Source organism: Microcaecilia unicolor, chromosome 9, assembly GCF_901765095.1.
Source record: "Microcaecilia unicolor chromosome 9, aMicUni1.1, whole genome shotgun sequence".
NCBI classification, from domain to species: domain Eukaryota; kingdom Metazoa; phylum Chordata; class Amphibia; order Gymnophiona; family Siphonopidae; genus Microcaecilia; species Microcaecilia unicolor.
In genome coordinates, this window is record NC_044039.1 from 50,839,597 (window position 1) to 50,849,026 (window position 9,430).

At 44.3% G+C, this 9,430-nt stretch overlaps 1 protein-coding gene across 1 annotated transcript; it reads right to left on the reverse strand.

Moving 5' to 3' along the window:
* Nucleotides 1-1,553: 1,553 nt before the first annotated feature.
* LOC115478187 (cyclin-dependent kinase inhibitor 1-like) lies at nucleotides 1,554-9,077 on the reverse strand. The gene is made up of 3 exons (XM_030215462.1): nucleotides 8,864-9,077; nucleotides 8,022-8,332; nucleotides 1,554-4,535 (listed from the first exon to the last, which is right to left on the reverse strand). Exons 1-3 carry the CDS (start codon nucleotides 8,920-8,922, stop codon nucleotides 4,477-4,479), a joined length of 429 nt encoding a protein of 142 aa, XP_030071322.1. The 5' UTR covers nucleotides 8,923-9,077; the 3' UTR covers nucleotides 1,554-4,476.
* Nucleotides 9,078-9,430: the final 353 nt, after the last annotated feature.

Sequence of the window (9,430 nt, forward strand, 5' to 3'; positions counted from 1 at the left end):
GAAAAGATAACCTCCATGGCATAGGGCTGTGACTGAAGCAGAGTCTTCAGGGTAAAGCCAAGTTTCAGTTAGGGCAAGCAGATGGAGAGTACGAGAGATAAAGAGGTCATGGATGTAGGAAAGTTTGTTACAGACAGAGCGGGCATTCCACAGAGCACAAGAGAAAGGCAGGGAAGGAGGGGGGAGAAGAGGAACAGAAATTAGATTGGAGATATCACGGTGTGACCTGCACAAATAGGATGAGAGCTGATGTGGAGGACCAGGATTGGGATTAATGTCCCCAGCAGACAGCAGGAGAAGGAGCAAGAGAGTACGGAGAAGAGTAGGAGAGGTACGACAACAGCAATGAAGGCGAGATGTACTCAGATAGAAAGGAGATGGATGAATGGAAGGAAGGAGCTGAGAAAAAGGAAGAGGAAAAAAAAAAAAGAGATGGTGAGATGATGAATACAGAGGGTGGACAATGTGTTCCTGCAGTGTACAGTGGTTTCAGATGGAGAAACAAATTAGGAAGGGCCAGTACCAAGAAGAGAAAAAGTGTACTGGAGCCATAAGTAGTAACTGGGAGAAAAATAAATGTAAAGAGAAAAATGTCCCATGCGCTGTCAGGCGCGCGGCACCTAGAGCGGAGGCCCTGAGTGGACCTGGGAGTCACCCTGGAGAAGGCAGGATATGCAGATAAGCTGCAAGTCCTCCACAGCACCTGAAAGGCAGCTGGTGGTAGAGCTGGGCACCTCTCAGCTGAGGAAAGGCTTACCAGGGGCTAGGCCGAAGCCAGCATTTCTCCCCCTGAGGGTCGCCTGATCCTAGCCAAAAAGCACCTGGAGGGCCCTGGGAAGATTGGGGTGGACCTGGGAGCCACCCCGGATACAGCTGTGAGGAAATGCAGAAGGGTTGCAAGTCCTCCACAGCACCTGGTGGGAGCGCTGGGCACCTAGAGTGGAGGCCCTGAGTGGATCGGAGTGGACCTGGGAGTCACCCCGGAGAAGGCAGGATATGCAGATGAGCTGCAAGTCCTCCACAGCACCTGAAAGGCAGCCAGTGGTAGAGCTGGGCACCTCTCAGCTGAGGAAAGGCTTACCAGGGTCCCTCCTTTCTTCTTCTCTTCCTACACTTCAACCTGGGGAACCCCTGCCTCCTTCTCATCTTTGGTTCTCTCCTAGACATACTGGCATCTTTCACCACTGTAGCAGTTTTACTGAATGTTTTTTTTAATTTTTTTTTGAACAGAATTATCTCAGGAGTAGAATATATGTTTGAAGTATGTCTTAATGATTAATGATATATTTTATAAACACTGTAGGAGATCTTGTGGAACAGAAATTTCAAGCCAGTCATATTTAGGAAGAGATCTCTGTGCCAGACTTCCCGAGCGGATTCAGACTGACTAGGCTGTCAACCTGTCATCTCCGAGTGCTTTGATAAGATGTATCAATACCTGGCTTCCTGCCTAGATCGCCCTCACAGTTCCTCTATCCAGGTGAAAAGTGATGACACTTCTGTGTTAGAGGGCTGACTATGTCTACTCTTTTCTAGAAGCTTGCTTAAATTTTGATGATGGGCTCTATTTACTAATTTGCATTAACTCAGAATTTGCCTTAACAAAATAGTATAATCTGCTTAAGCATGGTCAATAATATTCCTGTCATGGTGTGGTATGCATAAAACTAACCCAACTGGAGAAATTACCCTTAAGATAAATCCCTTTCATGTGAGACTACTACTACTAAGCTATACTACATACCGTATTACACTTTTGCAATGTGGTGCATTAAGCTAAGCTTTCCATGCAACCCCGACTCTCATCTCTACACATGTCTCTTCATTCTTGCCTCAATCAATGTTGAATATTTGCTTCATTTGAGTACTACCACAACTCTGCAGCTGCCATTACATTTTATTTTTCTCTTGGGCAATATAAATTGACAGATAGGGGTGCATAAAAGATTTTTGTGGATGCCTACAACTACAAATTCACACAATTCAACGTAAGGGCAGTTCTCTAAAAGGTGCTCACGCAAATGGGGGCATGCCTAAAGAAATGTACACACGTATTCTATGAAGGAAGCGAAGGTAGGCATGCATGCCCTTTACAGAATAGGCACATATATCCCCTAATTTTATAAATTTGTATGTGTAACTTAATTCACTAATTGGCCCTCACTGGTACTAAATGGCACCAATTCATAACAGCAAAAGTAAAAAGCCAAAAGAAGTACAAGGAGCCTTCAAAATAGAGCGTCTCAGCTATAATAATTAGTCAGACCCAACACAGTCTGCATTTCAGCAACAGATGCCTGTGTCAGAGGTCTACATGTGATGTAAAGAAAGTTAAGTCATCCAAAGATGAAAAACAAAATTGGTCTTGGAAAAAAAAAAAACCAGGTCCACTAATAACTAAATGCCAAACAGCAATTTATAGCATGGAACGTCTCACATTCCACAGTTCCTATGCTTTCTGGCATCTCTCCATTTAATTGTTAGTGGACCTGTCTTTTTAACTCTCTTTACATCACATATAGACCTCCACCGTAGGCACCTGCTGCTGAAATGCAAACCGTGTCAAGTCTAATTATAGCTGAGACGCTCTCCATTTTGAAGGCTCCTTGTACTTCTTTTGGCCTTTTGCTGTTCTGCTTTTGGAGTCCCTCTCCTTTATATCCACAAATTTGTAGTTAAGACAAGCAAGTGCCCTTAGTCGCTATTCTATAAGTTGCATGCTGAATGTCAAGGGGGTCTGGATCTGCCACCCTCCTCCTGGCCAGGCTGTTCCTATCAAGGGAACTCAAATTGTTTCCTGTGCCGGTCCAGAGGAGGGACTATGGTAGAATAAGGCAGGACAGGGAGAGGCTGAGGACCAGATGTAACAGGCAAGCATCAGTCCCCAGAAACGTAAGTTGCAACAGAGGGGCAGATCTGGGAAGAGAGTGCTAGACAGGATATGGCTGACCCTGAAGCCATGCAAACGATTGGTACACATGGGTTTGATCGGCAGATGTCTCCCCAGCATATACACAGAGTAGAATTGGGACAGAGGAAGTCACTTGTGAATAGGGCACACATGACCCAGCAACACCTCACCTGCAGTCACCTGGCACAGTCTGACAATCAATCGGTTACAGAGACACAGACATGGTATATGGAAACACCCATGCCCTGGCTAGAGGTGCTGCTGAAGCGGAAGGGATGGATCTGAGTGGGTGTTAATAGGGCTGCAGAAGGTTAGGTGAGGGCAAAGAGGAAGGTAGCTAGAAGATGAGCAGGGTCTGACCATGCAGGGAGATGCCAACCAGCAGCACAATACACCAAAGGATGGTCCCCATTAAAAAAAAAAAAAAAAAACACCTGCCTTCCTTCTCTGCCATTTATTCACTATTTCTTGCAGGGGAACATTTGGGTCTGATGTATATAGAATATGCCCTGCATGCTTGGTTGCTGGTCCTGCCCAGTGCACACACCCACATATCTTCAGTAGCATATACTCTGCAGGTGGACATTCACAGGGGTAGAGCCACGGCAGGTCCCAAACACTTGTAGCTTATGGAGTAATATATATTACATTTATCCTGAGCATTTATACCAGCTCTAAAGCTGGCTTAAAAACAGTTGTGTGTCTATATATCTTGTTATGCTAGTATTATTCTATAAAGGAAAGGAGCCTTCATAGAACAGGCTCCAATGAGATGCCCCTTTGTAGAACTGCCCTCATTGTGCAGAGGTTCAGTAGTTATATTGTCCTAGAGAAAAGCACTTTGTTGAATGTTGTGATACTTTTCATTACACTTATATAGTCCCTGAAAATAGGAGAGTCTACAAAGAATCCTACCAGTCTAACACAAACTTAAGAATAGCCAGGCTGGACTCAGCTCTGCACCCAGGGTGCACAAGGTCACATTTACACCCACTTACTGAGGGCTTGCAAAACAGTTGCTGAATTTTAAACCTTGATATGTAAAATACAGTGGATGAATAGGCAGGAAAAGGACACATTCATCATTTTTATAGGTTTACTAATAAATGTTTGAGGACACAGCCTTCAAAGTTTCCTGTTCTGGAGCACGCCAGCACTATCAGAACTTCTGTGGGTTGAGAAAGGAACTGTTAACCACAGCTGGTAAGCCTCTATGTTTCAAGCAGATAGAGGAGAATGCCCAAAAATAAACAAAACCCTTCCAAAGGTTGCATGTGACCAGACTAGCAAGAGTTTCAACCAACATATCATCATTATGTGACAAGATTTTTCTGTGTAGCACTCAGATACGCTCTGTCCCAGACTCTAAAAAGGTTCCCAGACACATGCCAGCATAAGTTATTAAAAAAAAAAAAAAAATACTGGAAAAGGGCTTTTACCCTCTTAAATTGTCAGCATATTGACCCACATTTCTTGATGTTCAAAGATTGTCCAAGAATTCCATAGTGGGTTCATTGTCTTAATGGAACTGTTTTCTCCGGTGAGTCAGTGATTTAGTTCCTCCTTCATAAATCTTGCTTCACGCATTCCACTGTCAAGAATCTCTTCTTAATGGAGCAGTCCTCTAAAGTAAGGCCACAGAATGAAACAGTAAACAACATCTTTACCATTATAGGCTTGATCATTTTCATAAATGTGAAGCTATGCACAGAACTGCAACTATCGAAAAAAAAGAATAGATGTGCTATAAAGGATTCAATTAAATTTCCTAACACAGTGGTTCCAAAACCTGGCCTAATAGGCACCCCAGCCGGTCCGGTTTTTAGGATATCCACAATGAATATTCATGAGAGGTTTACATGCAGTGGAGGCAGTGCAAGCAAATCTCTCATGAATATTCACTGTGGATATCCTGAAAACCGGACTGGCTGGGGTGGCTCCAGGACCAGGTTTGGGAACCACTGACCTAACACACACAAGGACTGTATAAACTCTGGCAAATATCATGTGAAATATTCCGAGCATTAAACTCTTGAGTTTCAAATAAATGGACTTGCATTATTTATTCATCCAATTCCCCCCCCCCCCCCCCCCCCCCAGCTGAACATGAACACACTGCTTAAAAACATACAGAGTCCCAGTGAGAACATGGAGGTTAGTTGACTGGATGGAAACCGATGTGCTGTGGCTGAAATTTTATTTAAACAGCATAGGTATGCAAGTCAAACATCACTGTTTGTGCCGACTATCCTAGCAGGAGGCTTGAGGGACTGCACCTAGTACTTCAGAGCAGAAATATAGGGACAAGCAAATCATTAAGACTTCCCAGCAGCATAACCAGAAAGCAATTTTTGGATGGACCAACAGGTATGATGGGTGGGCACACGTGTCCTCTTACCCCCCCCCCCCCACCCGAAATTTAAAAAAAAATATTTAAAACACTTTAGCTAGTAGGGATCCTCAAGCCCTACCTGATGAAACTAGCCAGTGTCTGCTACACCCACTCAGATTTAAGTGTAAGCAGTCAGTGGAGGCTTGCACTGTGGCCATGCTCTATTCTCACACACGAAATGAGCATGCACACAGTACCCGTGTCAGCAGCTCAGCATGTTGCCATCGACTGCCATGCAAAATTTTTGGACAGGGGTAATGAGCTCCTGCTGTCTTGAGTGGGCAGGGCTGCCTTAAAACATGAGCCAGGTGATACACTAGCCAAAGCCTCTCTCACCTAATCACCCTTCACAGCGGTATGAGCATGCTGCTCTGCTCTCACTGCTGGTGCAACTGGCAGAACTGCAGGTTTAAATGCAAGAACAGGTACTTCCCGTTTTGTACTTAAGCCTGCAGTAGCATAGGGAAAATAAAAGCACAGCAACAAGAATAAAGTAACATGTTCTTGCTGCTGTTTAAGGGATATGGGGACCTATGTACTTACCAGCAAAATGCCCATGATACGTTAGTAGCTAAATTTGGTGTGTTAAACTTCACATGTAGGTGGCTATAGCCAGGAAATTTGAGTGTACAGGGCCTGTCATTTGTCTGCCTAGATTTATGAACCTAGTACTGAAAACTCAGTGATAAGCCCCTCTTTTCCCTACCCCTATTACCACCCACGTTTTATGCTCCTTAAGGGTTTAGTGACATTTTGAATATAGTTTATGCACTCAGCCCTAGTAAAATTTTTAGAGGCCAATAACTCCTTTGAATATCTGGCCCACAGTGTACTCCTTTGATAGACTGTGTATATTAGATTGTAAGCTCTTTGAGCAGGGACTGTCTCTCTTTGTTAAATTGTACAGCGCTGCGTAACCCTAGTAGCGCTCTAGAAATGTTAAGTAGTAGTAGTATTAAAGAGGGAAAAGCATGCAGAGCATGTTCATGGATTTCTTTCCAACTATGTGTTTTTTCAGCTTTGTTGCCTTTCTGTATATCTCTGCCTTAGAGAAGGGAAGGGGCTGCCTGCCTGGTGCAGTAACCAAACAGTTCTTTTAATTTTACTGTTCTTACTAAAATAAAAGTATGATACTATACAAAATCATTTTCACTAACTAGATTTTAAAGAATGTGCTTTTACTACAGGCCCTTACTACAACCCCCCCCCCCCCCATTTACTTCTTTTCTGACCACTCCCAGTTTCATTCAGTTCACTTCTCCACAGCTAGCAAAGGGAATATCAGTGGCTAAGAAGATGGTTTATAGTTTAATTTGCTATAACGCACATAACCAATGGACAGCCCAAGGCTGTTTACAATGAATGTCATCTCAAAGTCTTACAGTACCTTCCTTGTTGAAAAGGTGTTCCATTACCATGGGTTGTAATCCTCCTCAGTCACAGATCTTTCTGATTGTAATCATTGGGGGAGGGAGTCTTTTACTAAACATTAGGTTGAGTTATCTGCAGCAGGGCCCACAGGAATAAAATGGGCCCTGCTGAAGATAACTCAAGCTATTCTTTAGTAAAAGACCCCATGGTAGCTACAACTAACTTGTTTTATAGTTTGTAGTTTAGATTTATTTACTTTACTTGGGATTTCTAGACCACTTGTGCCCATGTTAGTAGTTCTAAGCAGTTTACAGGTTGGGTACTAAAACCCACCTTGGGGAAATTTCTCTTCTCTCACATATAAAGCCCCCAACACCCCACCCCCAAACAAAAAGAACAGATTCCTTCTCTTGCACTATATATTTTTTTTGCAGCCTGAAATCCAGCTCTCCAAGGTTTCATGGTCAAGGTGAAAAACAACCTGCCCAGGCAATCTCGCTTAGCTTCCCAACATCTCCCCTGCTGCTATTTCTGAGCCTTATGGCCCTATTACAATTTGTGCCTGTAGCAATAATAAGCTGTGATTTTGACTAAGCAAGGAAAATCATGAATTTGCATGTCCCACCCTTATCCTAATCCATGCATCACTCTACCAAAGTTTATGTTGCATAAACTGGAATTGCTTCTACAGGAAAAAAATTGAGCCATTTTCATGGCGAGCTTATTTCTCAGGAACCCCCAGTCCTATGTGGTCCATTTTTAACTGTGACTTTTCACCAGTCTCTAACCCATCAAATACTGTCCCAGTCCTTTAAATTGTTTTGTTATGTTGCCCCCCCCCCCCCGAGTTTCTCAACCTAGTCTTCAAGAAACACACAGCCCAAAGGCATAGCCTGGAGCTTTGAACAGGGAGTACATTCCATGCTGCTGCCTGTGGCCTGCACCTGGGCTCTGTCTCTGAACTGTCCCACCCTTCAGAAAAACAGGAAGTTGCATCAGAAGGGGGATGGTTCACTGAGAAAGCCCCAGTGCAGGCAGGCTGCCTATGAGTACACTGCCTAGGGTACAACTACTGGAGGTAATTTTCAGGCATGGGGAAGGAGCAAATTATGGGAGTTGCAATACATTAAGAAAGGGATAAATTGGTGTCCTGAACTCTAGTTCGAAGTACTGACTCTTGCTGGGAATGTGGGATGCATTAAGACTGTACAGCACTGTCAAATGGCAAATCCGAGTGCATTGATCTACATTTTGAAAGTTGATCAATTATTTTTTCAAATGCTTACTACAGACTCCTCAAACAAAGCTCTGAAAAAGGGCTAATAGCAAGGCAGCATGCACCCATACCAGAAGCCGTTCTCCTCTTCCGCACAGATCTGCGCGTCTCACGTGCCGTCGCTGGGGCGACCTGTGCGGATCCCGGCGCCTGGCTCCTATAAAAGGAGGGCACCTCCTGGCACCCCAGGGACTCCCACTCCAGTGCACCCTCCAAAGGCAAGTCCCTGGCAAAGTCAAAGCTCCACTTGCGCCGGGCCGCCTCCAGACTGCCCCGCAGCTGCCGCTGAAAGTCCCGCTGAAGCTGGTCGTGGTCTACTGGGCCGAAAAGGTTCCTGCGCACCGACGTCTGCGGCTCCAGTAGCCTCGACACCAGCGCCCCCCTGCGGGTATGAAAGTAAACAGAATTTTTAGGTACGGTGTGGGCAGCGGCTTTACCCTTAGATTAACACATCAGCGGCACACAAACTAAAAAATCATCGGGGGGACACGAACAAAAACAAGCACCAAATCCGCTTTTTCTTGCTTCGCTAATGTCTCGAAAGAACTCGTTTCCGTGTTTCTTTCCCCTTTTCTGCTCGCATTAGGATAAAGATGAAGACTGTGTGTTTTTTTGCTTTTGGACTACTCAGCAAAGCATTGCACGGCTGTAGCTAGATAAACGTTTCTCATGAAATTACATCTGGGGCCGAGGAACTAACCACGGTTTTACTCTTAACAAAATCAAATTTACCGATCATGCATCAGTTTGCAACTCAGCTCGAAGCCCTTATTTCACACACTTGAAAATGGGAAAAATAATTCGTTGCACAGCTGTTACCTATTTCGCAACGTTTCTGGAGGAATTTGTGCTACGCTAGTTCGTATCTCTCTTTAGAGAGAAACTAGACTTGCTTCTGGATCCTTAATCTTACCTGGTGCTGCAAGGCTTGTCACAGAGGCAGCAGCAGTGTTCCTGACCGTCCGATCCCATGTTGGGCACTTCACTGTTTGAATACTATCAGCCTTGGTGGGAGACCCGTTCTTCTGCCTCTGTTCCCAGGTGCTGCTTCAAGTCTTTGCTCCTTTCGCGGTTGATTTCCCCGCCAGTGACTGGCGCTAAGTCATTAACACATTTCAGTTACAAATGTCAATGCTACCCCTCCCTTCCTTGCACGCAGCGCTTTCATAGAACCTGGAATTTCTGGGCCAGGTGCACCTAAACAAGACTTTATTAAAATTCTCCAGCTTACGCTTTCAAAATTAAAATTTTCGCCCTAGAGATCTCTATCTTCCGAAGTTTCCCCACTTACTGGATCTTAGTTGGAACATTTTTCCTAATAAACCCGCAGTTGGTAAGCTGTTTAGATGGAACTAAATCTGTAGAGAATTATATTAGAGAGAATGCTGTCGGTCAACTAATAGGAGCCAGTACATTATTTTGAAGGTATGAGTAAAAGTGGATTTTATCTACCTATGCGGCTTGAAATCAAATTTAGGGG

Bases quoted from the DNA above. Each gene is read 5' to 3' on its own strand.
- LOC115478187 (XM_030215462.1), bottom strand. From the start codon at position 8,922: ATGGGATCGGACGGTCAGGAACACTGCTGCTGCCTCTGTGACAAGCCT. The intron at 8,333-8,863 runs GTAAGATTAAGG...TCATACCCGCAG, and splicing joins GACAAGCCTTGCAGCACCAG to GGGGGCGCTGGTGTCGAGGC. The intron at 4,536-8,021 runs GTATGGGTGCAT...GCCTTACTTTAG, and splicing joins GAAGAGGAGAACGGCTTCTG to AGGACTGCTCCATTAAGAAG.